At 50.0% G+C, this 25,624-nt stretch overlaps 2 protein-coding genes across 9 annotated transcripts in view; one reads left to right on the top strand and one right to left on the bottom strand.

Annotated features, from left to right (window-relative positions):
- The window catches only part of RNF14 (ring finger protein 14), a 41,661-nt gene extending 18,865 nt beyond the window's left edge, over positions 1-22,796 (bottom strand). For 3 of the 7 annotated variants that reach the window (XM_061189756.1, XM_061189761.1, XM_061189764.1), the window contains exon 1: positions 656-752. The gene's annotated coding sequence lies outside the window, so the exon portion shown is untranslated. Of the gene's footprint in view, positions 1-323; positions 374-588; positions 617-655; positions 753-2,722; positions 2,853-22,410 lie in introns of those variants that run through there. The other 4 variants (XM_061189757.1, XM_061189759.1, XM_061189760.1 and 1 more) reach the window with 4 other exon arrangements.
- Positions 10,207-24,085, top strand: PCDH12 (protocadherin 12). Of its 2 annotated transcripts, XM_061189754.1 has the most exons (4): positions 10,207-13,400; positions 16,794-16,891; positions 18,847-18,998; positions 22,334-24,085. In XM_061189754.1, exons 1-4 carry the CDS (start codon positions 10,521-10,523, stop codon positions 22,801-22,803), a joined length of 3,600 nt encoding a protein of 1,199 aa, XP_061045737.1. In that variant the 5' UTR covers positions 10,207-10,520; the 3' UTR covers positions 22,804-24,085. The 2 variants fall into 2 exon arrangements, with proteins under 2 accessions (XP_061045737.1, XP_061045738.1); XM_061189755.1 differs by lacking the exons at positions 18,847-18,998; positions 22,334-24,085 and having other exon boundaries at positions 16,563-16,858.
- Positions 24,086-25,624: the final 1,539 nt, after the last annotated feature.

Here is a 25,624-nt window from a genome sequence, read left to right as displayed (position 1 = left end):
AGCTAATACATAACTAAACCTGGATTCAGACCACCCTGTTTCTTCAGCTGTAACACGGGAACGAGAATAAACCCCGGTGCCACGACACAAGAGAGAATTCAAGTTTAATATTACTTTTGGCAAACCGGAAACCGCTACACCAGTGAGGGAAGGCCCGTCCTCCGCCGGGTTTCCCTTGGGCCTGGGAAAATCCTACTCATACTCCCAGGCCACACCGTGCGGGCTCCAGCCCCGGGGTCTGCCCTGGCTCCGGGGTCAGCACGCCGCTGCCGGTGTCTCCACCGCTCACCGCGGGGTGTTGAGTCCTTGTTTGTGAGACTCACCTACAACTTGGGGGGCAGGCCCGAGCCCTGCTACCTGCCCCGGCGCTTGGACACGGAGGGCGCTGCACGAGTGTGGGCCGGCCCGGGGCGTCCCAACGGAGCAGGGCCTGGACCTTCCCCTTCCTCCTCTAAGCGCCCCGGGGGTCTTAGCCGGGCCGGGCTGTGGGCGCCCCGTACCGGGTCTGGGGAGCTGAAGCCCGCTGAGCAGTCCCGGCCCGGCCGCCCTTCTCTGCCTCGCGCGCCCGGAGCGCAGTCCCCACCGTACCTTCCGGCTGCCCCACCGTGCCGGGCCCGACAGTCCCGCCCTCCACCCTAGCTCCGGGTCCCCTCACCTCCACTCGCCGGCTCCGCCTGGAGACGCCCGGCTCAACCAGCGTACCGCCTCTTCAGTCTTCGGAGCTGTCAGCTGAGCGGCGCGGATCTGGCTGAGAGGCCCCAGCGTGAGAAGGGCTCTGCGCAGCCGCCTTGACCGCCCCGGCCCCTCGGCCGCCCCCCGCAGGTCAAAGGCGGCGCTGCAGGAGCGACCACCGTCACCCGTACCGCAGCCCTGCACACTTAAGTATGCCTCTGGAGAAGTTGACACAAGTGCAGATTCTGGGGCCCCCTACCCAGGGGGGTCCTTTCAGTACTTCTGTGACAGTGTCCGGGAATTAGAATTTTTACCAATGCCTACAGGTGATCATGAGGCAGCGATCTACCGGGGGCAGACATTCCTGTAACAATCCCAGACCTGCTCCCCCAGATAGACTAAGCAAGCCTCTTCTCCCTCCTTGGATCCCGGTCTCAGAAATGCTGCCCATCTTTCTGGCACCTCCACTATGAAGGCATTCACTCATTGTTCATAACAGTAATAACTACCACGTTTATTAAGCATAGGATGCTTCAGGCCCTGTGCTACGTGCTTTATGTAAATTTTCTCTTTATCATCACTATAACCTTATGATTTCGGTACCATCTGTTATTCCCACTTTACGAGTGAGAAAACTGAAACTTAGAGAGGTTCAAGAATTTACCAAAGGGTACACGACTATTAACAGGCTGAGTGGGAGTTAAAATTACATGTCCCCTACCTCATGCCATATGCAAAAATTAACTCAAAATGGATCAAAGACCTAAATGTAAAAGGTAAAACTAAAAAACTCTTAAAAGAAAATGTTGGAGTAAATCATGAACTTGGATTATGCAATAGGTTCTTAGATATGAAAAAAAGCACAAGAAACGAAAGAAAAAGTAGATAAATTGGGTTCATCAAAATTAAAAACTTTTGTGCTTCAAAGGACATTATCAAGAAAGTGAAAAGACAACCCACAGAATAGGAGAACATATCTGAAAATCATATATCTGATAAAGGTTTAACAACCAGAACATATAAAGAACTCCTACAACTCAACAATAGAAAGACGAGTAACTCAATTTAAAAATGGGCAAAGGATCTGAATAGACATTTCTTGAAAGAAGATATACAAGTGGTCAGCAAGCATGTGAAAAATGCTCAATATCATTAGTCATCAGGGAAATCAAAACCCCAATGAGAAGCTACTTCATACTCACTAGGACTGCTATAATAAAAAGAAAAATTAAAAAAAAAAAAAACAAGCTCATAGATACAGAGAACCATTTGGTGGTTGCCAGAGGTAGGGGGTGGGCAAATTGGGTGAAGATACAGCTTCCAATTATAAAATAAATAGGTCATTGGGATGTTATGTACACCGTGGTGACTATAGTACATAATACTGTATTGTACACGGTATTTGAAAGTTGCTAAGAGAATAAATCTTAAAAGTTTTCCTCACAAGAAAAAAAATCTGTATGCATGGTGACGGATGTTAACTAGACTTATTGTGGAAATCATTTCTCAATACATACACATATTGAATCATTGTTATATATCTGAAACTAACATAACATTTTATGTAAATTATACCTCAATAACAATTTTAAAAAAGAAGACAGATAATAACAAGTGTTGGTGGGAATGTGGAGAAATTGGAACCCTCATATATTGCTTTTGGGAATGTAAAATGGTGTAGCCACTCTGGAAAACAGAGGGTCTGCATTTTCATTTTGTGCTGGGCTTCACAAATTACGATGCTGGTCCTGCACCCAGGAGAGAGGAAAAGCCAAGTGGGAAAAAAAATCGGGCACTGGAGGGGCTTACCTGACTGCCACAGAAGGGAAATTTTTGAAATGCAAATAATCAGCCCTAATTTTCTGTACTGTAAATCTTGACCGTTACAGAACAGAAACCTAACTACCCCTGTAATGGACACCAAAACCAGAAATATACTCCTTAAAAACGTAAAGGAAGGAAGAAGACTCTCTGAAGCCATTCACTAATATCATTGTTCATGTTTAGCCAAAGGAAGTAAAATCAAGAGAGAAATGCATGGCAACCCTACCTCAGAGTGCTTGGAGGTGAGACCACGAACACAGACAGAGACCTCCCAGATGCAAAAAGTGAGGGAGCCGAAGAACCAGGTCGGGAAATTCTCACAAAGTCGGAGTAGGAGGTGAATTGTGACATCACATCATGACTTCATGCCAGAGGTCACAGGATGGAGGGAATAGAAGGGAGAATTTCAAAGCAGTGTTAATAAATTGGATGAATGTTTAAAGTGGACTAAGCATTCAGAGTCCAGTTTGGAGGTCAGGATTGGATAAAGTGAGTTTTCTACTTAATTTTCTTTTTAGACTCCATAAAAATGACATTTTTGTATCTTTGATTTTATGTGACTGGCTTTATGTCGTTTGGTTTTAAATTGAGCTATACCCACGTGCCCAGCCCTTCACTGTGCTAAGCATTTTACACGCATTGTCCCATTTAAACACCCAGGACCCCATGACCAAGGTAATTTTATCTCCCCATTTCACAAATCAGGAACTTGAGGTGCTAAGGGGTGAAGTGATTTTACTGGTGTCATTCAGTGGTGACATATAGTACTAGGACCAACTCTGCATCAGTTTGACCCTCTCTTAGAGCCTGTGAAAGAACTAGGGTTTGTTGAAACAGAAATACAGAATAAAATCATTCTGGCTTTAAGAATTAAGAGGGAAGGCCCTAGGAAAGTCAGGATTACAGTTTATGACATCATGATACATGAGAACGAAGATACAAAGAGAGAGAGAAAGAGACCCAACTCCATCCCCCATCCCCAGGGACACTAGATGATGATGGAGTCTAGGGCTAGGAGAGGATGGGGTGTGTGACCTAGGCCAGAGGTCAAGACCCAGGCCATTGGGTAGAGATGCAGGAGTAAGTCACAAACTATGTCTGGTCTTGTAGGGACCAGCCGGGCTTCCATCAGGACCTGCACTGGTTCCCGTCCATCACTGGCATCCAAATGGTGTCCAGAGACTTTGCTGAGCTCATCCCACCTGCCCAGAGGGGACAGCCTCCTTTTCAATGGCCACCACTCACAAGCACCCCTGAAACAAGCCTTGACGTATAGAGGGGCAGCAGTGTGGAAGGGAAAGCCCTGCCCCAACTCTGGGACAGGACTGAACAGTGGTGAGCCCCACCCCAGTACAGAAGTATCACTGCTGGTCTCCTGTCATTATGTATTTGCTCACTCTGTAGATCTCAAAAAATTTACCATTATCACCTGGGAATCTGAAAAATTGGTGTTTCTTTAAAACGGCGGCTTCATCCTCAAAAAAAAATTGAGAGCTACTACACTAAAAGCAATTATAAATAATTAACAACTAGAGCGCTATTCATGTCCCATGCCCCACTCTAAATGTTCTGTATTGACTAAGCTAAACCTGACAGTAACCCTGTAACATATTACCATCATCGTCATCCCTATTTTAAGGCTAAAGAGACTGATCACAGAGAAGTTAAGTGGCTTGCCACTGTCACACAGATAGGAAATTACAAAGTCAGGCTTTGAGCCCAGGCAATTGGAGTCCTGAGCCCACATTATTAACCCTAATGCTATGCTTAGATCAAGTTTACACTTTGCTCAAGCAAAGTGCTCACGTCTGTAAGGAGAAATAGTCAGACTACCTGTGTGGCCAGCTTCCCTGGTCAGCGTAGCTCAAACAATACCTCAGGTCATCCCAGGGTTATATAAAAACAGACTCCTAGAAAGGCTTGCAGTGGCTAACAGTATAAAAATGTTTTCTGTGCTTCTGATGCAAAAGGTAAAATTTGATTTACACTAATAGGCACAGAATGATCATGTTTATACTTGCAACCTGAGACTTTATTATTATTCCCCTGAATAACAGTGAGAAGAGTTTTGTAACCCCAAGGTAACATGGCACTGTAAGAAGGAAAGAGGGGTGAGATTTAGCAGCAGCTGCCATCATAAATCAGTGTATGGCTGTTTCTCTCGGAGCTCCAGGCTCAACTCCTGGCTGTCATAAACTTATAAAGGGGAGCCCCATGAGAATTTATATAATGATGGCAGGACTCATTTTCCTTCCTGCAAGAATCTTTCTGAAGCAAGGTGAGAATTAGGCTGATTAGATTCTATGTGAAGAAAGAAAATCAAACCAATGGGAAGGGAAAATGTGGGTCAGCTTTAGCTATTTACTACTTCCCTTGCCAAAAAAAACTGACCTTGTAAATGGAGAAGAACATGCTGAATTCCACCAAATAAATGAGTGACTGGATGACCGAATAAATTAATGAATGAGTGTGATCCAGGCTTTCTCTGGGGTGGTTCTTTCAGTGTGAGAACAGTTCCATCCTAGAGTCACCGAGAAATGCTGAATACATAACAAGGCCAATCAACAGAGTCAGCCTCTGAATATTCATGCACAGATGATGCTCCCAGTCAATATGTTTGATTTTTGTGTTTACTGATAGATTTTTAAATTCACTGTGTAAACCAAAATTCTAAAAATAAAAAGAAGAAGAGGAAAAATGAAAACAGAAAAGAACTTGTGGTAAGATCATACATTACTTCTGAATAGGACTGCCAGATAAAAATACTTATACTAAAAATCTTTCATTGTTTATCTGAAATTCAAATTTAACGGGGCACAGTATATTTTTATTTGTTAAATCTGGCAAACGATTTCTGGGCTAATAACCCTATGTAGAAGAGAGGGCTGAAGAGAGTTATCTGGTGGACATGCCCACACCTGGGAGTCAGAAGGAAGGCAAACCAAAGGAGGAATCAGAGAAGCAGACAGAAGAGCCTGCAGAAATACGGAAGAAGAACCAGCTGTGCACAGAGCTTCTGCTGAGCATTGACACAAGCACAGAGGAGAGGTGGGGACCAGGAGGATGCTCAGTGAGAAAGGCCTGATGGCTGTAGAGTTCGGCCCTTACAAGGTTGTTGGTGCTTCTAAGAAGTTCTATGTCAGTGGTTCTCAGTGAGGTTGGTGTGGAGAAGGCGTGCGTGGCAGAATGACCTACAGTATATCAGAACTGAAATCTACATGCTGGAAGTAGCCCTCTCCCCCTCTGAGGATTGGGGAGAGAGACATAAGTGTAACCCTTATCAACTCAGAAATTATGTGGTCCGTTTGGGGGGCCGTGTCGTGGTTACTAAAGCACAAAATAAATTATAAATCTTTTCTTCCATTTATCTTGAAAACCACGAAGGTGATCCATAGTTTACAACTATCTGTTGGAAAGTCCTTATCTTCAATCTACTTCCTTCACAGCCTCTGCTGTTCTGTAGGGTACCTCCCTCCACAATATCCTCAAGCTTCAGCAATCCCCCACACCCTCATCTATTTTTCCTTTTATTATGTAGATCAATTAGGCCTCTCTTGCCAGCAAAAAAGGTCCAATCAACTTTCTCAATCCAGTCCCAAACGATCTGAAAGACGAAGCATTTTCACAGAGGGGGTAATAGAGCTGGCAATTATAAAATTCTCTTTGGCAGGCTGGGAAAGAGAAAAGTATGAATTTTCTTGCCCTGTTCCTGGTATTTTGAAAAGCTTTTCAAGTGATCGTGATATGTAGACGCTTTTGAGAGATACCACTCTTAATCAAGACACAAAGCCTTTTCATTTCTTGAAAAGTCTTATTTCTTGGCAAATTTCTCCCTGCAAAGTGCATTCTTCTCTCTGCTCTTTGCCCAGAAAGAGGTGCCATTGCGTGGGAATGGACATCTGTGGTCTGTCCCAACAGAGATCACAAAGTGCGGGCCAGGACCAGGTGACCCAGAACAGCTACTTGAGTCTCCCAGTCAATGGCCCTGGCTAGACTGCCTCCAATTTCAACACGGTCTTGCTGAAAAAAAGAGGCAGACCTTAGGTGGTCCAGTCACCTCCCCAACCAGAATGATCCTGAGGATGAAGCTTCCCAGCTTCATCAACACTGCCTTGGTGGGTGGTGATGACTATGGCCAGCGACTGGGCAGATTCACAGGGAGCCCTGGGGGTGAGCAGCCAACCACGCAGGACATTCATAGGTGGGGCATGATCTTAGCCTTCTTCCAACTGGTCTTCAAGTCCCCCAAGGGTCAGAGTCACACCCTGCTGGTCTGACCCCTCAAGGTTCCTCAGGACACCAGGGATCCTCTGACCCCCCACCCTTCTCACTTCACTCCCCAACCCCTCCCAAACAATGGACCCAAGTGTGAACAACCCCAAGGCTGGTGGTGAACAAGGCCTCCAAGCACCAAGCCCAAGCCTGCCCTCTTTTCAAAAATATTTCAGACTTAGGGAGGCTGTCCTCAGCTATTTCAGACCTATTTCAGAGGACTTCTGCTCCTTCAAACCTATTTTCAAAACTCAGGATGATGAAGGCCCTCCAGATAAACTCCAGTTTCACCCCCTGATATGTGGCAGCTAGAGATCAACTGACCCTGTAGCCAGAAAGGAGGAGGAAATATTACTAAAAGGGGACCTCGTTCCCAGAGGTAATAGCCTTTAAAAGGTCTGGTTTGCCCACTTTGGATTCTTAAAGGGTTGTCTTAGCTTCTTACCCCCAACGTGAGTAAAACAGAGAACAATAATAAAACCACCTACGAAATCCAAATTCAAAGTTTTTCTTGACCGGTGAGTCCATTTTTTACATCCACGAATCCCAGTCAAGGCAACACACACACATACACACACACACACACACACACACACGCACACACACACATCAATGCCCTTTCCAGAATATAAATGTTAACACATGTAAAATCATGAATTCCATAATTCCTCCTCTGGGCGTTGGGTCACATTAGGTTTCCCACTAAGTGAAATGATTGTCACCTGGGTATAGCTCCTTCCATTGTGTTGTACGCAGCACAGGAACACGGGTCTGGAGCTGTGGACATTTGTGAACTCCAGCCACCCACCTCCCTGCCTCTGTGGCTTTCCTGCCTTTGGCCACCAGATGGCATTGTGAAAACGTTCTCAGCACCAGAGTTTCCTGCACCAAAGCTCCCCTGCATTACTCCCAGCTGGCCTTCTTCCTTCCCTCTTCTCTGTTCCCTTTCAATCCATGTCCCAGAGTACAGTTGAAGGGGCTTTGTGGAGGGCAAATGAGCGTGATCTTGGGCAAGTTACCCAACCCTCCATGCTCAGCTTCTTCACCCCGATGGCCTGGTTGTGAGGGTGGCATGGGACGATGCAGGTAAAACACTCAGGACAAGGCTTGGCAGGTAGCTGCTGTTCCCATCAGTCTGCTCAGACCCCTCCCAAAGCTCTCCATGGCCTTCAGGACAAGGTCCAAATCCTTAGCACGGGGTCCCAAGCCCTCCATCATCTGGCGGCCCCTGCTGACATCCCCAGCCCACCTTCCTCCTCCCCACTCGCACAGGCCCTCGTGTGGGGCTGCAAGGAGCCAGCTCGCCCACCTCCAGCCTCTTCCATTCTGCTCCCTCCACCTGTTCGCACCTGCCCCCCTCTGGCTCACTCCTCCCTGTCCTTCAGGGTGTGTCGGAGGGTCCCCCAGGAGGAGCCTCCCCTGATCCCTAAGCCTGAATCTGGAGCCATCCACTGGACCCACTTCTTTCATTTTCCCCACCCTGACTTGAGACTGCAAGCCCCTTGGGGGTCACTTTGTCTTGCTCACTGCCTTGCACATAGTAGGATGAGTGAGGGCCAGACAGTGAGGCCGCCATGTAGGCTGACTCTCACCAGAGGGCCTGGGGCCCACGCTGTTTCCCCTTGCAGGGCAGGTAGCACTGGGCCCTCGCCCGAGCTGAGGAAGCCCTGGGAAATGAGACTTCCTGGCCAAGAAGGCAGAGGAAAAAAAGTGAAGGGACAAATGCAAGACCATTTTTACCATTTGCATTCGAGGTATAAAGCCTGGCAAATAGTACAAGGTAAACTAGTCCCATGTAATGAGTGCTTTCTCTGTACCAGGCATTGCACCAAGCCCTCACTTGTATTATCTCATCAAATCCTTACCACAAACTTGGGAGATGGGTGACAGCCACGCTCTACAGAGAAGGAAACTGAGGCCCAAAGAGGTTATGTGACTTGTGCCATGTCTCCAAGCTAGTGAGCGTTCTGTCTGTCTTCAGAGCCAGACTGTAGGAAACACCCCATTGGATTCAGGCCCCTTGCTATTGGGAAACCTCCAGGAGTAGAATATGAAAGGATAGGGTGTGGAAAAGAGAATACAGAGGGGAAGGGGGGTGCAAGGTGAGGCTTAGGCCAGAGAGGTCCTCAGTTGCCCCATCCTAATGGCCACAAGCCCCCTGGCCAATGGGCCTGATTGGAGTCACTTGTGTCCCAACAGGCACCTCCAGCCCCAAGGACTGAGCTGCCAACACCCATCGAGGGGAAGCTGGCCCTTAACTCCCATCACTTCAAAAGCTTTACAAACCTCTGGACTCAGCCTCAAGGTAAAGTGCAAGACTGGACAATGGTGGGGGCAGTGGATGCAGGAGGAAATGAGAAGCAGCAAGCCACCTCAAGGCCACCCAAGCCAACTGCCCACTCGCCCCCCTCCTGGGCCTCACCTCTGTGACGGGACTCTTGGACATGAACAGCAGTGGGAAGAGAAGAATTGGAGGAAGGGAGGGAAAGGGAGAGGAAGGTGTGGGAGAGGGAAAGGTATAAAAACCTCCAAGACCAAGGAGCAGGAGGCTGGGGGATTCCCCCGCACAGGGGCTCAGGCTGGACCAGATGTGGAGAACAATGGGCCCGGAGGCTGGGGAGCCGGAAGGGAAGGGGGAGGGAGGCCACACCGTCGGGTCAGAGAGGTCATTGTGCTTCAGGAGCCAAGGACACGGGCACCTTTACGGGTCCATGTGGGCAGGGACTGACCTAGGGCCAGTGCAAGAGCCAGAGGCAGCCACAAGGTAGGCCAAGCTGGCAGATCACGCCACCCACCGCTAATAACAACGTCATTGCCTATGACTCCGTGCTCTCCATGCATGTTTCATTTCATCCCCACGATTTCCTGCTGAGAGGGCTACTGTTGTTATTCCCATCTGCACTCTTAAGATGAGGCCCAGAGAGGTTGAGTGACTTGTCCCACATGACCCAGCTGGGAAGTTGCGGAGTCAGGATTTGAACCCAGGCAGTTTGGCTCTGATGGCCACTCTCTTAATCAGCGTTGCTTCCCATGAGACAAAAACGGGTGATGAGGGCAGAGTCAAGACTGAGAGGTAGACAAGTGTGGGAAAAAGGGGAATGGGAGAAGAATAACGGGAGATGACGGAAACAAAGAGAGACAAGGAAGGGAAGAGAGGCCAGGGTGTGACTTGCCCAGGAGGGGCTCAGGCTCTCCGCTCACTTGGCCACAGCAGGGGCTCCCCTCCCCTCAGTGGCCGCCTTGCCGCATGGACAGCACCTTCCCATCCGGCCTGTCCCCAGCCGCATCCTCCTCAGCAGCGGGCCACTCAGCTTCACGGAAACTCTCTTTCTCTAATTGGCATAGAAACTCATAGCCCTCCCTTTTCCTGTAGGTGGGGTTTCCATAGGAAAAAGCTGCTTCTCTGTTTCCCCAGCCTAGCAACTGTTTGGAAGTCAGATCCCCACATCCTGCTCTACTGGGTCAAGTCCCTCCTGGACCGGCTCTTGTCCATCATTTGCTAACGGGGACCAACAGTGCCCCTGGACAATTTTACTTCATTGGTCCTTGGACCCCTCAAATCTCTTCTGATGAAGATGGCCTTGCCTGGGAATTCTGCTGGCTCCATCAACTAATTATGGGACGAGGCTGTGCCAGCAGGTCTGGGGGCAGGAGTACAGGGCTAATCAAGCGCCCCAGGAAACACTGGAGGACTTGCCCAGCCTTTGAAGAACTCTAGCGGTTTTTGGATCTAGCCCAGTCTGGCGGTAAGCATGATGCGACTTCTGCCACTTCTGCTGGGACTTTTGGGGCCAGGTGGCTACTTGTTCCTTTCAGGGGATTGTCAGGAGGTCGCCACTCTCACTGTGAAATATCAAGTGTCAGAGGAAGTACCGTCCGGCACAGTGATAGGGAAGCTGTCTCAGGAACTGGGCCGGGAGGAGAGGTCTGGGCGAGCAGGGGCTGCCTTCCAGGTCTTGCAGCTGCCTCAGGCGCTCCCCATCCAAGTGGACTCCAAGGACGGCCTGCTCAGCACAGGGAGGCGGCTGGACCGGGAGCAGCTTTGCCGGCAGCAGGATCCCTGCCTGGTTTCCTTTGACGTGCTTGCCACAGGGGATTTGGCTCTCATCCACGTGGAGATCCAGGTGCTGGACATCAATGACCACCAGCCACGGTTTCCCAAAGGTGAGCAGGAGCTGGAAATCTCTGAGAGCGCCTCCCTGCGCACCCGGATCCCCCTGGACAGAGCTCTGGACCCAGACACTGGCCCCAACACCCTGCACTCCTACACCCTGTCTCCCAGCGAGCATTTTGCCCTGGATGTCATTGTGGGGCCCGATGAGACCAAACACGCGGAACTCGTGGTGGTGAAGGAGCTGGACCGGGAAATCCACTCATTTTTTGATCTGGTGTTAACTGCCTATGACAGTGGGAGCCCCCCCAAGTCAGGCACCAGCTTGGTCAAGGTCAATGTCCTGGATTCCAATGACAATAGCCCTGTGTTTGCAGAGAGCTCGCTGGCACTAGAAATCCAAGAAGACGCTTCCCCTGGTACTCTCCTTATAAACTTGACTGCCACAGACCCTGATCAAGGCCCCAACGGGGAGGTGGAATACTTCCTCAGTAAGCATGTGCCTCCAGAGGTGCTGGACACCTTCAGTATTGATGCCAAGACAGGCCAGGTGATTCTGCGTCAACCCCTAGACTATGAGAAGAATCCTGCCTACGAGGTGGACGTCCAGGCAAGGGACCTGGGTCCCAATCCCATCCCAGCCCACTGCAAAATTCTCATTAAGGTTCTGGATGTCAATGACAACACCCCAAGCATCCACATCACATGGGCCTCCCAACCATCACTGGTGTCCGAAGCTCTTCCCAAGGACAGTTTCATTGCTCTCATCATGGCAAAAGACCTAGACTCAGGAAACAATGGTCTGGTCCACTGTTGGCTGAGCCAAGAGCTGGGCCACTTCAGGCTGAAAAGGACCAATGGCAACACATACATGCTGCTAACCAATGCCACGCTGGACAGAGAGCAGTGGCCGCAATATACCCTCACTCTTTTGGCCCAAGACCAAGGACCCCAGCCCTTATTAGTCAAGAAACAGCTCAGCATTCAGATCAGTGATGCCAACGACAACGCACCTGTGTTTGAGAAAAGCAGGTACCAGGTCTCCACTCGGGAAAACAACCTACCCTCTCTTCACATCATTACCATCAAGGCCCATGATGCAGATCTGGGCGTTAATGGGAAAATCTCATACCATATCCAGGACTCCCCAGTTTCTCACTTGGTAGCTATTGACTCAGACACAGGCGAGGTCACCGCTCAGAGTTCACTGGACTATGAACAGATGGCAGGCTTTGAGTTCCTGGTGATCGCAGAGGACAGGGGGCAGCCCCAGCTTGCATCCAGTGTCTCTGTGTGGGTCAGCCTCCTGGATGCCAATGATAATGCCCCAGAGGTGATTCACCCCATACTCAGCGATGGGAAAGCCAGCCTCTCGGTGCTTGTAAATGCCTCCACAGGTCACCTGCTGGTGCCCATTGAAACTCCCAATGGCGTGGGTCCAGCAGGCACTGACGTGCCACCACAGGCCACCCCCAGCTCCCGGCCATTCCTTTTGGTGACCATTGTAGCAAGAGATGCAGACTCGGGGGCGAATGGAGAGCTCCTCTACAGCATTCAGAGTGGGAACGAAGCTGGTCTCTTCGTCCTCAGCCCCCACCTGGGGCAGCTCTTCATCAACATCACCAATGCCAGCAGCCTCACTGGGAGTGAGTGGGAGCTGGAGATCGTGGTGGAAGACCGAGGCAGCCCCTCCTTACAGACCCGAGCCCTGTTGAGGGTCTTCTTCGTCACCAGTGTGGACCACTTGAGGGACTCAGCCCGTGAGCCTGGGGCTCTGAGCACATCGGTGCTCACAGTGATTTGCCTGGTCGTACTGCTGGCCATCTCCGGGTTGATCTTGGCTCTGATTATGTCCATTTGCCGGACGGAGAAGAAGGACAACAGGGCCTACAACTGTCGGGAGGCCGAGTCCACCTACCGTCACCAGCCCAAGAGGCCCCAGAAACACATCCAGAAGGCGGACATCCACCTCGTGCCTGTGCTCAGGGGCCAGGTGGATGAGCCTGGTGAAGCTGGGCAGCCCCCCAAGCACGTGGGCAAGGAAGCGATGATGGAAGCAGGCTGGGACCCCTGCCTGCAGGCCCCCTTTCATCTCACACCAACCCTGTACAGGACTCTGCGTAACCAAGGTAACCAGGGAACGCTGGCCGAGAGCCGAGAGGTGCTGCAGGACACTGTCAACCTCCTTTTCAACCATCCCAGGCAGAGGAATGCCTCCCGGGAGAACCTGAACCTTCCCGAGCCCCAACCTGCGACGGGCCAGCCCCGCTCAAGGCCCCTGAAGGTTGCGGGCAGCCCCACAGGGAGGGTGCCTGGGGACCAGGGCAGTAAGGAGGCCCCGCTGAGCCCCCCAGCCTCCTCTGCAACCCTGAGGCGGCAGCGGAATCTCCATGGCAAAGTAGCCCCTGAGAAAGAGTCAGGCCCCCGTCAGATCCTGCGGAGCCTGGTCCGGCTGTCTGTGGCTGCCTTTGCGGAGCGGAACCCCGTAGAGGAGCTCACTGTGGATTCGCCTCCTGTTCAGGTACCTCGGTGTGGGCAGCTCCCTCTCTTGTCACCACCCCCTCACCCGCCCGCAACAGCATCAGACCCCATTACCCTCACATTCTTCACATTCATTCCTCAGGCTCACCACGCACTTTAGGATGCACTGGGTGCAGTGGTTCAGGGCACAGCTCTGGGGTCAACAGAATTTAGCTGTGTGATCCTGGAAAATGACTTACTGTCTCTGAGCCTTAGTTTCCTTATCTATAAAATAGGGATGACAGTAAGAGCATCTGCCTTGCAGAATTGTCCTAAGGATTTGGTCAGTTAATTCCTATATGAGCACTTACTTAGAGTGCCTTGTGTAAGTAGACACATAGCAAAGGTAGTAATTAAGAGTACAAGCTTTGGAGCAAGGCTGCCCAGGTTCAAATTCTGGCTCCACCTCTTCCAAGCTGTGAACCACAGGGAAGTCACTCAGCTCTTCTGTTGAAGTTGCCCAAGTTAACAGCACCCATCTCCCAAGTTTGCTTGAAGACAATAAAGTGAATGTACTTAAAGCCTCTAGAATAGCGTCTGGCGTGTAGTCAGCACTCAGAAAATGATTATGCTGATTTCTGCAAAGCTCTTCTCCATTTCACCTGCCCTCATCTCATCTGGGCAACCTCCGGGTGAAGCAAGCCGGCATAGGCATCATTGCCCCCAGGCTCAGGGGCTGCATTTGACCTGCCTGAGACCCCAGAGCTTGCCAGCTAGGCCTATGGGATAGGACAGTGGAAACAACCTTGGAACTTGGGAGTTAGGCAGATCTAGGTTCCAGTTTCAGCACAGCCACTTTAGGAGCTGGGCAACATTAACATCTGAGCCTTATTTTCTTCATCTATAAAATGGGGATTGTGATGCCAAACTTAGCTGTGTCTACCTCCCAGGGGGTTGAGAATTAAATGGGATGATGAATGGCTGTGTCCAGTGACCCAGGATTTACTGGACACACCTGGGAAAGCTTTTTCCGGGATGGTGCCTGATCTCACACCCGTATCAACTCCTCTGAACCCCAGATCATTTTCCCTGTGCCAGGCTGCCCACCCAAGGCACACTTCTGTCATGAGCCAGGCTATCAGCTCATGTTTCCTGCGGAGCAAGGACACAGCTTCCTTCCCCCACCCCTTCCCCAGGAAGCCACCTCGAGAGGGCCCAGCTGCTCTCTCAGGAGTCCTGCCCTGGGCTCTGTGCAGCCCCAGAAGTTGCCCAGAGCCATTCATTCATTCATTTGTTCATTCATTCATTCATTCACCCATGCATTCATCAAATGCTTATTGAATGAGCTCTTTGTGCCAAACACTGTGCTGGTGGCTGGCAAACAGAGACAGCAGATAGCAAGCCCTGTGGGTGACCCCACTGGGGTGAAAGAGAGAAGGGTACCAAGTTGGGATCAAGTTGAGGGTAAGAGGCAGCTTGCCTAATGCTTGTCTTTCCAGTAGCACAGTGCCACAGTGGAGTCAGATCCTGGTTCAAAGTCCAACCCTGCCTCTAATTGCTGTGTAGCCCCTGTGAGCCTCAGGTGCCACATCTGTAAAGTGGGTATAATGGTATCTCTTTCCTTGGGTTACTGAAGAATGACATGAGATTATATACCACTGGACAGTTATTAAGTGCTTATCATAAGATCTATTACTAAGTAATTTATAGACTTTCACTCATTTAATCCTCATAGCCACAACCAACACACGACCTGGGTCTCATTATTGTTCCCTTTTTTTTTTATTGCTGAGGAAACTGAGGCTCAGAATGCTTAAGTAATTCCTCAAGGCCACACAGATGGGAAGTGGAACAGGGGCACATTTAGGACTTGAACCCAAGTCTGACTCCAGAGTCTGGACTCTTAACTGTGGAATGACAGCATACAACTTAGGGTTTGGCACTCAGGGAGTTCCCCTGAAGTATCACCTGTCACCCGAAAAAAGGGTGGCAGCTGCTTGTAGGAGGGTTTCTGGGCCTGAGCCAGGAGGTGGGAACTGCCCTGAGGCAGGCAATGGGACCCTGACCCTCCCACATCACAGTGAAACCCCAGTCCTGGCCACCTCCCCTTCCAACTCTCCTCTGAGGTTGGCACTTTCTGTCTTGAGCTGCCCAGAGGGCAGAGGGGCCCTCTCAGGGAAGAGGGGGGCTGGGCCCAGGAGGGAGGCAGAGGCAGCATTTCTAGGTGGAACAACCCAAACCCCTCGACTCTGCAGAGCATTTCAAACTTTCAAACCACCTAATTAATCCTGACAACCCTGTAAAGAAGTCTGGGTGGTATTTTTAGATCCACCTTAGAGATGAGGAAACTGAGGTCTGAGTATGTCTAAAAACCTGCCTGACATCACACAACAAGCTAGAAACGACCTTGACTTGGTCTGTTGCCTTCTCCCTCACAAGGGCCTGTGGGGCCTGGCCCTGACATCTCACCCACCCCTGCCCCATTCACCAGCCTTTCTGAAACGCCACCGTCTCCTCTGGCCTTTCAGCTTGAGCGCCTTCTGACCGAAACTCCCTTCCTCCCTCACCCTGGCCCTCACCCTCTCTCCACTTGCCAAGCCCCTTTGGAACCTCCGGGTCTCAGCAGAGGCGCCTGGCATGTATTATGAACCCAGAAAACATTTGTTGAAATAAGTGAATTACTTCCCCCTGTATCCACAGCCCCACCCCGTAACTCCCTCCTTGCTGCAAGCTGGGTGAGGGGCCTTCCTCTGCTCCACTTGACCTCCACCCTTTCTCATCCCTGGTGCAACCCCCCATAGCAGCTGCTGTGTCCTGTCTCCCCTGACTGTCCTCCCTGGCAGACTGGGAACTCCTTGAGGGCAGAGACTGGGCCTTGTTCTCATTCTTACCCCCCCAGCAAGCGCTCGGCCTGGCACAAACAAGCTCTCATTAAATACTTGTCGAGCAAATGAAAGGATGAATAAACGAATGACTCAAAGACACCCTTCTGCCTTCTGTACAACATAAGTCTTACATCTGGCCCGCTAACAATGGCTCAGTCTTTGAACATCACTGAAGCGGGGGAAATAACACTTTACAATAATCCTTATCGAGGTTGTAATACATTTATAGTCAGGACATGCCCTTTTCACCCCCGTCCCACAGCTTCCACCAGGAGCAGGTCTCCTGGGGGAATGAGAGTTGGGGGACAGGCCCAGAGGGTCCTCATTCTCTCTCTCAGACTCCCAGGTCCCGGGAATTTGTAGTTGACACATGGCCAAGCAGGGAACCTGTCTGCATACATCCCTGCCTCCGTCACCATCGCCGTTCACCATCCCCCATCCGATCCACAAACATCTGAAGCTGGAGGAAAGACTATAAAAAGAAAGCGCCGGCATTGAGGGAAACATCCGGTGAGGAAGTGTGCTGGGTCGGAATTGTGTGGAGTCAACAGATTTTTCCTGTCTTGTAGCAAATCTCCCAGCTGCTGTCCTTGCTGCATCAGGGCCAATTCCAGCCCAAACCAAACCACCGGGGAAATAAGTACTTGGCCAAGCCCGGCGGCAGCAGGTAAGCTGCACGTAGCCCCCACTGGCTTCTCAAGCCCCCCACCAGCCTGCCCTCATCCTTGCAGCCTCTGTGCCTTGAGGAAGGGTGAGCACATCCCAGACGCTGCTCCCCTGGGAGACTGCAGCAAACAGCATCCATCCCCCCACCCAGGCATCCTGGTCCTGGAGCAACTGTATTAATAGTATTTACAGGACCCGAGTCACTAAGGAAGTGACTTCATCCCTGAGGCTCTGATTATCTGTTGTTCCCTGATTGCAGAGGTGCTGGGCTATGAACTTTAAATCTGTAACATTTAGCTCTTTCTCTTGACCCTTAAACATAATATGAAGGCTCCTGGCTAAGGATGTGGGTGTGTGGGTGTGTTCCTTTGGGCGGTCCTAGAATTAAAGAGACCTCAAGAGGACATCTAATTTAACTCCCTCTTGCTACAGATGGAGAAACTGAGGCTCTAAGTAGTTTGAGCCAACCCAGCTATGTAAACTTGAGCAAGTCAGATCAAGCCTCAGGGCCGCAGTTTCTCATCCATGAAACAGAGGTCACCGCACTTCCTTGTAGTGATGGGGTAAGGATTTAATGACCACATGCGTTCTAAGCCCATGGCCCAGTGCCTGGCACATAGGAGGTACACAAAAAATGCTAAGTCCTTTCCCCTTAAAGTGACTTTGCTCAAGGTCAAATAGCCAGTGAGTGGCAAAGCTGGGACCAGCTCTCAGGACACTGACTTCCGGTTCAGTGCTCTTGCTGTGACAACTTACAGTCTTTTTGTTGTTGTTTTTTTTGCAAAGATAGCCAGCAATAGTGTAGAGTAGGGGTGAGCGCACACATTCCAGAGTCATATCAGCCTGGATTTGAATTCTTACTTAATTTGTGGGGACCTTGGGCAAGCTACCTAATCTTTACAAATCTTGGTTTTCTCATTTGTAAAATGAGGACAACAAGAGAACCCCTTACAGAAGTGAAAGGTTTGATGAGAAGGTAAATATACCTTGCAAAGCTTATGTCTGACTCAGAGTAATTGCTCAATAAACATTAGTTGTTGCCATTACTTGCAAACTTGCTACCCCTGCATAGGAGCAGAAATGGCCACAGAAAAAAGCAGCAAGGACCCCCAGGCCTTAAAGGGAGGCTTTCCAGATGCTGGGATGAGGGGCCAGGCCTGTCCCCACCATGCTGAGGTAGTCCCAGGAACTGGCCTCCCCCAGGTGATAGGGAGGGTCTTTGGGAGGGAGGGGTCAGGGAGACAGCAAGAGACACCATAGTAGATTCTGAGTAGCTTTTGGATGCCTCACGTCAGCTGCATCCTCTATTGACCTGCTCTTCTGGTCTGGGATTTAGCCTCAAATAGGGAGGAAGGAACATTCAGTCACTCAGTCCACAAAGTATTTATTAAGCACCTACTCTGTGCCAAGTCCTATTCTGAGCACTGGTGAGAGAGCAGGGGATAAGACAGACAAATATCCCTGCCCTCACTGGAGCTCATACTCAGATAGAGGGATGGAGGGGTGGAAGGATGACTGCATTAGATCACCCAAAGTTTACTAAACTCCTATTCCATGCCAGGTAATGAGAAGCAATGGAGGGACAATGGTGAGTAATATCAGGGCATTCATAGTCACTTCTGTTTGCTGACTGCTTACAACACTGTGCTAAGCTCTTTACATACAACACTGTGCTAAGCTCTTTACATGCAACACCTCATTTTACCCCCATAATGCCCCATGAGGTGGGTGTTATTTATTACTCCCATTTTACAGATGAAGAAGCAGACTCAGAGTAGGCAGGAGGGCTGGGATCAAGTAACCCAGGTTGGTCTGACTCTGAAGGCTGGGCTGTGGACCCACTTCCCTCTGTGGATGAATGAATGCTGGCATGAATAGAAGACTATTCATGAGCAGGAATGAATGAATCTCTGTGTGAATTTCCTCACTCGTGGACTGGGTTGGCTTCCTTTGCAGGAGTGCAATCCCAGACACAGATGGCCCAGGTGCCAGGGCTGGTGGCCAGGCAGAACCGGATCAGGAGGAAGGGCCCTTGGACCCTGAGGAGGACCTCTCTGTGAAGCAGCTGCTAGAAGAAGAGCTGTCGAACCTGCTGGACCCCTACACAGGTAGGGACTCCCCAGGGTCACCACGACCCCGCTTCTGCCCCCACGGTACCCTCCTGTGCCCAGGCTTCAGAGTTCTGCTCCAATCCACTGCAGGAAAACAGCCATTCTATTTCTGGAGAAGACTATCAGCAACATTTTTTTACTTCCCCTGGAGCTTCAGATCTTCATTTGTTTAAAGATCAGATTCTACTTTGATTATTCATTTTTAAAAAATCATCATAAGAATAGTGAACAGTTACTGAGTTCTTGGTGTGTGCCAGGTACCAAGAAAGCATCTTATACACATTACCTCAGTTAAGCTTCCAAACAGTCTTTTCAGGTAGATATTATGAGCTCCAATTTAGAGATCAGCAAACTGAGGCTCAGAGAGGTAATACAGCCTGCCCTGAGTCACCTTCAATGATTGAAGGGAAGCCATCCTGAGCCCACCTACCATCAGGGGACCTCTCTTTACCTCCTAAACCACTCATCTGCATTTCTTTGAGGTCTTTAAATACCCTTTTACCCTGAGAATTCAAGAATCTGCCAGCTCCCTCCACCCCCGCACCAGTCAGCCCCCTTCAGGTAACACACAGTAAGTCCAACCTACGCTGTGATTTTCTGTTTCTGTAGTTAATAATCTGCTCCTCATCTGGACATATTCTGTGCGCTGAAGGCATGACAGCCTTGGTTAAAAAAATATATAGCTAACTTTTATTGAGTGCTTTCTGTGTGCTAGTCCCTGTTCTAATTGCCTCATGAGAAAATCTTCTGAGATAGGGACTATTCGTTATCCCCATTTCATAAGGGAAAAAAACTGAGGGGCCAGGGTGTTTAATAATTTTTCCAAGGTTGTGCAGCCAATGGTTATTAACCCAGGCAGTGTGGCTCTAAATTAAAATTAAGTAAAATGAAATCTTATTAAAATCAAGTAAAATGAAAAATTCAGTTCCTCAGTCATATCAGCCGCATTTCCGGAGCTCAGTAGCTACGTGTGGTTAATGGATATTGCTTGGGACAGCACAAATCTGCAGAGTTTTATAGGACAGCATTGTCTAGAATGCAGAGCTGTGAGGTCCAATAGAGTAGCCACTGGCCACATGTGAAAATGGCTAGTACCAATTGAGATGTGATAGAAGTATAAAACACGCTCCAGATTTTGAAGACTTAGTATGAAAAAATAATGTAAAACATCTCATTAATAATTTTAAAAATATTGATTATGTGATAAAATGATGATATTAAATATAAAAAAACTTTTACAAATTAATTTCACCTTTTCTTTTCTTTTCTACTTTTTAAATGTGGCTACTAGAAAATTTCAGATGGCCTCACTGCCTTGCATTATATCTCTGTGCACCAGCTCTGCGCTGGAACCTGTGGGCTCAGTTCCCATGTGGTCTTGCTTCCCCATAGCACAGAGGGCAAAGAACACAGGGAGATGGTAACAAGTGGTGTGACGAAGAGCGCAGCAGGGGTAGAAGTGCCTGCGCTGCTCACAGGTCTGGACTGTGATGGGGCTACTGGTGAATGTGCCTGACACTGGGGTCTTGGCTGCATCAGCTAAAAGCCCCACCTGAGGATGTGATGATGACCATATTTTACCGTTGCATGAGCTCATTGAATGCTTACAGCCACCTGACAAGTGCTACTATTTCACCACTTTATGAGCGAAAAAGGAGGCTCAGAGAGGTTGAGTAAGTTTTTCAAGGTCACACTGCTCAGAAGCTGCAAAGTTAGGAAATCAAACCCAGGTCTGCCCAGTGCCCACCTGCCGCGGAGTGAATTCATCATCACATTTCAGCCATTCTCCTACACTCCACTGATTTTCTCATTCCAAGCTTCATTCCTTCCAAAGCTCTCTGACCCTTGTGCAAGGAAAAGCCTGATTCTGTAACAGCAAAAGAGTTCTAACCTTATTACCCCAGAGTCTCAGGGAACTTAGGTTTACATTTCCCAAATGTCCAGGGTTAATATTTATGTCCATTCAATCATTCAATAAACGTTCACTAAGCCCCAGGCGTGGGCTGGACCAGTCGGGAAGGGGCCTGACCCTGCCTCACAGCCTGCACAGCCCCACACTGTGAAGGCAAGACCGAGACTCATTTATCAATAGAAACAGCATTTACTGTATTTTGGAATAACTTTTCAAAATCACAAAAGTAATATTTGGTTAATACAGACAAATGTAGATAAACAAAAAGAGAATAAATCATTTCTGCCCAGGGGTAATTTCAGTTAACACTATGATGCGTCCCCTTCCAGTCTTTCATTCTACGCACAGATTTTAAAGCAGGTTACCTTAAGCAAATATTAAATACATGTTAAAGTAGATGTTGTGCCTTTTTTTTTTTTTAAAGACACACATTCTTAACCACAAGGCCTATACTTTCTTCCCTCTGGCTTGGCCTCTATCATTGGGCCTGGGACTAGTTTTCTGAGACAGGATTTTCTGTTGAAGAGATGGGAAAAGGAGAAGTGTGATGGTGGGATTTGGGGCCTGGGGGACACTTTTTCACTGCCCCGGCCCTTTCCTGGGACAGCTCTTAGGCAGCCAGCCCCTTCACACGGTTTCCTGCAGCTTGAGAGGGGAAGGTTGAAGAGTTGAGAGCATGGGGCCAGGAGGCAACAGTACAGACCTTAGTAGGCCTGGGAAACCAGAACCACCTAGCATCCAGGGGGAGGAAGGGCCAGCTCTTCAGAGAGTGGGTGGGGTGGTGCAGTGACAGGGGGCTTCCAAGTCATCAGACCTGGGGGTCAAATCTGGGCTTGGTTGCCTAGTAGCTGTGTGACAACTTCTTGGAACTTCAGTTTCCTCATCCATAAAATACTCTTGACTTCAAAGGTTTGTGTGGAGGTTAAATGAGATAATTATGTAAATTGCTTAGCACAGAAGTACTTAATGAGTGGTCACTATTATTATGAATAGGAACCGAAGGCAGCACCAAGCCAGGAACTCCAGCATTGGCTAAAAACGGGGATCCCCACCCACCCATCCTCAGCTAGTGGTGTCCTGAGGGAGTGAAAATCCTGGCTGTACAGGGACGGATGAAGGCCACCTAAACCTGAAACACCCCTACGGACCGGGAGATGCTTTAGAAACGGGCCATTTCTCTTTCTAGGCCTTCCTCCTCCCCCTGCCGCGTCCTCACTCAGCTCACGCGCGGACCTCAGTCGCTGCCTTCCTGCCCGGCGCGCTTCCCTGTCAGGGCCTCTTCCTTCCCGCCCACCTCCGGCCGCCCCACCGGTCCCCTCCATTTCCCTTTCCTCCTTTGTCCGGCGCCCCGCCCTGCCCACGACCCCACCCCCGCCCGCCATGGGCTCCGCCCTCACCGCGTCCCTTCCGCCCCCTGCAGGCCTGGCCCTGGACCGGCTGAGCGTCCCCGACCCGGCCTGGATGGCAAGACTCTCTTTGCCCCTCGCCACCAACTACCGTGACAACGTGTTCTCCCCGGACGCTGCGACCTCGGAGGAGCCCAGGACCTTCCAGACGTTCGGCAAGGCGCCGGGGCCCGAGCTGAGCCCGACGGGCACGCGGCTGGCCAGCACCTTCCTGTCGGAGATGAGCTCACTGCTGGAGATGCTGCTGGAGCAGCGCCCCGCCGTGCCGGTGGAGGCCGCCTCCGAGGTGCTGCGGCGGCTCTCAGTCTGCGGAAGGACCCTGAGTCTAGACCTAGCCACCAGCGGGGCCTCGGGCTCCGAAGGCCCTGGGGTCCGAGCTGGAAAGCAGGGGGCCGAGGGCAGGACCAGCAGCGGCAGCAGCAGCAGGGGCCTGTGGATCCAGGAACCAGGGGCCCCGGGAGATGTTAGGAAGCCCAGGCCCTGAGGATTCTGGGACAGGAGGTGGTTTCTCTAATCTTGAACTCACTGACCAGAGGTGGCCTGAGAACTTAAGGTGACCAGTGCTGCCCCACAGAGGAGGCAGGAGCCCCAGGACAAACAGCGGGCTGACCAAAGCAACCCCTTGTTAGGGGCTGGCTCTGCCTGTGGATTTTTTGGAGGAGGAAGACAGTTGGCCGCTGAGATAAGTGTTTGCTGGCAAAACACATGTAAGAGCACAGAGGGTTCATCCTCCTGCAGAACAGATGCCAAGGAGTGTCACAAGCAGGAAAGGATGGCCTGGGTGCACACTGGAGGGTGTGGGGGGCTGGATCCTGGGGCACCAGGCAAAGCTCTCTGACCTATTAATAAAGGAAAAGCAGTGGCTCGTTATCCTGTTTGCACCTGTCGAGAGGGAGGACGGAAGAATAAGAGTGAAGGTTCTTTGTCATCCAGTCCCTGGCCAGAGGGTCATGCGGGGCCTGGGCGGGAGGGTGCACAGTGTTAGGTAGGCAATGATGGACATGGGTACTCTTGACCCCTGCTCCTCTGCTGCTGCTACATTATCAAATAATCCGATTCTCAGCTGGAAAATTAAGGCTGAGAAAAGCATGACTATAGAGCATTAATACGAGCCAGGCACAAGTCTTTACAATAGGATTTAATTTCATTTCTCCACAACCCTAGGAGGAGAGGTGTTATTATCCCCTTTTCACAGACAAGGCCATGAGACTTGGAGAGGCTGAGGGTCTTGCCCAAGATCAAGCAGAGAGAGGAGGCAGAGCCAGGAATTGGAACTAGGCTTGTCCAACATCAAAACCCATGCCCTCGACCTTGACACTAGACTGCCAGCCAAGGAAAGGAAAGGAAAAGCCCCCATAGGTGAGCTTTTGCCAGTAGCAGACTTGCCTGAGATCCCCGCAAGAAACACTGTTGAAAAGAACATTTCCAAAGCCACTCAGGCCTTCACATCTCTGCTCTTCCAAGCACATAGTGAGAGGGATTTGGAACTGACCTGATGCAGGGTAGGCGTCTGCAGGTACAGAAGTCATCTTTCCAGACCCACCAATCGTGAGTAAATCTTCCTCTGTCACAGCAGTGAATTCAGGCCCTAGAGGACAGTGTGTGAACCGGGTCTATGAAATTGACACTGACAGCAGCAAACCTTCCAGGAGAGGAAGGAGTGAAAAAAATAGCAAATATTTTCCCAAGGCTCAGCCTTATGATTTCCCTGGAAATTTCCAAGCAGTCTATTCAGCTTCTCAGTAACGTGGGGTTTTCTTGGATACTAAAGGGAAAAATTCCTTTCTGTGCCTCTCCTTTTGCCCTTTTTCTGGAGCTCAGTACACATGTTCACTGTCCACAGAAATGGGCCAATCATACTCCCAACTAGGGATAATGAAAACCATCCACACTTGGAATGCAGTGAGGCATCATTATTCCATTATCCCGTTTTACAGATGAGGAAAATGAGGCCCTCAGTGCTTCAGGAGCTCCAGGAATGCTTCAGGAGCTTCAGGAATGCTTCTGGAGCAGGGTCTCTAGGTCTCTGATCATCTCACTCCGAGGCAGAGTAAACTCTTTACAAGGTCTGTGATTTGCAAGCTGTTGGGTTCCCCAAGTCAATGAAAGAGGCTGGGGGACACCAAGCAGGTAGGGTCTCCAACCTGACCAGCCAGGTACCTGGCACAAGGCAACACTTGATGAATACTTGTTGAATGGAAGAGTAAATGAATAAATGGGTAAATAAATGCTACAGGAGTCCCTTTTCTCTATATTGGAGCTCCAGGTAAGACTTCCTTAGAAAAGAGAAAAAAAATGTTCCATTATGTGAAGACAAAGTCTGAAAACCACAGCACTGGAGTAGACAGTGCTGACCCCCAATTACTAGTGGATTTTCAGTGCAGAGCTGATGTTGGGAGGTGGAGAGAAGAGATGGGGAGAGGAGGTGACCTAGGGAAACTGGAACCAGGGCTTGCAACAGGATCACTGCCTCACTCTAGTTCAAAAGTCCTAAATCTTGGACCCCCTGAATGCCAGGCAAGACTTTGTGTACAGGCATTTTTCTAGGCAGAAGATACGGAGTTATCAGATTTGCAAAGGAACGTGTGACCTATAAAAAGATAAGCAGCACCGCTCTCAGTCACTATCTAAACCTCCACAGACATGGGCAACTTTAGTCACAAGGAGTCTGAACATTTTATAGCCAAGGAAATGGCAAGACAGAAAGGGCTGACTGGCCCAGAGCCACACGGCAGGCTTGTGACAGGGCTAGCATCTGCATCTGAGATCCAGGATGATGTTCTTTCTAATATATCAAGGGCTCTTAACCTGGGGTTCTTGGTTGGGCTTTAGGATTTAAGAACCTGCTGAACTGCATGCAAAATTGGGAAGATGTGCATTTTTCTATGAGAAGGAGTCAGTGCTTTCATCTGATTCTCAAAGGGGTCTGTGACCTAAATAAGATTAAGGCCCACTGTGATCCTCTATTCCCCGCAGAACCTGGAGAACTCATGGTAGAGCCGTTCCTGTTCTGAGGCAACCGACCTTTGATCAGGGCGGGGGTGTATGTACGTGAGAGTTAGTGCTCTCACCCGAACGTTGCAACCCCTCCAAGTAGGCTGATGCCAGCCCTTTCCCCGATAACCGGCTGAGAGTGAGACAGTGTGTATGCTGACAGAACCGAGTGTGCTGAACAGAAAGGTTACAGAAACTTCTTGACATCAGCCGAGATGTCAGAGCTGAGACCTTGGACGTGCTCAAAACTGTTTCCACCAAGATGGGCTCTGTCCCCCAGGAGACTGAAGGAGCTGGCGAGCCAGCGAGCA

Source organism: Eubalaena glacialis, chromosome 4 (assembly GCF_028564815.1).
Source record: "Eubalaena glacialis isolate mEubGla1 chromosome 4, mEubGla1.1.hap2.+ XY, whole genome shotgun sequence".
Classification (NCBI taxonomy): Eukaryota; Metazoa; Chordata; class Mammalia; order Artiodactyla; family Balaenidae; genus Eubalaena; species Eubalaena glacialis.
This window is presented reverse-complemented; position numbering and strand designations above follow the sequence as displayed.

What these genes read in the sequence shown, in the direction of transcription:
- PCDH12 (XM_061189754.1), top strand. Translation starts at nt 10,521, where the DNA reads ATGATGCGACTTCTGCCACTTCTGCTGGGACTTTTGGGGCCAGGTGGC. An exon ending in GCCAAGCCCGGCGGCAGCAG is followed by an intron (nt 16,892 to 18,846) that starts GTAAGCTGCACG and finishes CTTCCTTTGCAG; the next exon opens with GAGTGCAATCCCAGACACAG. An exon ending in CCTGCTGGACCCCTACACAG is followed by an intron (nt 18,999 to 22,333) that starts GTAGGGACTCCC and finishes CGCCCCCTGCAG; the next exon opens with GCCTGGCCCTGGACCGGCTG.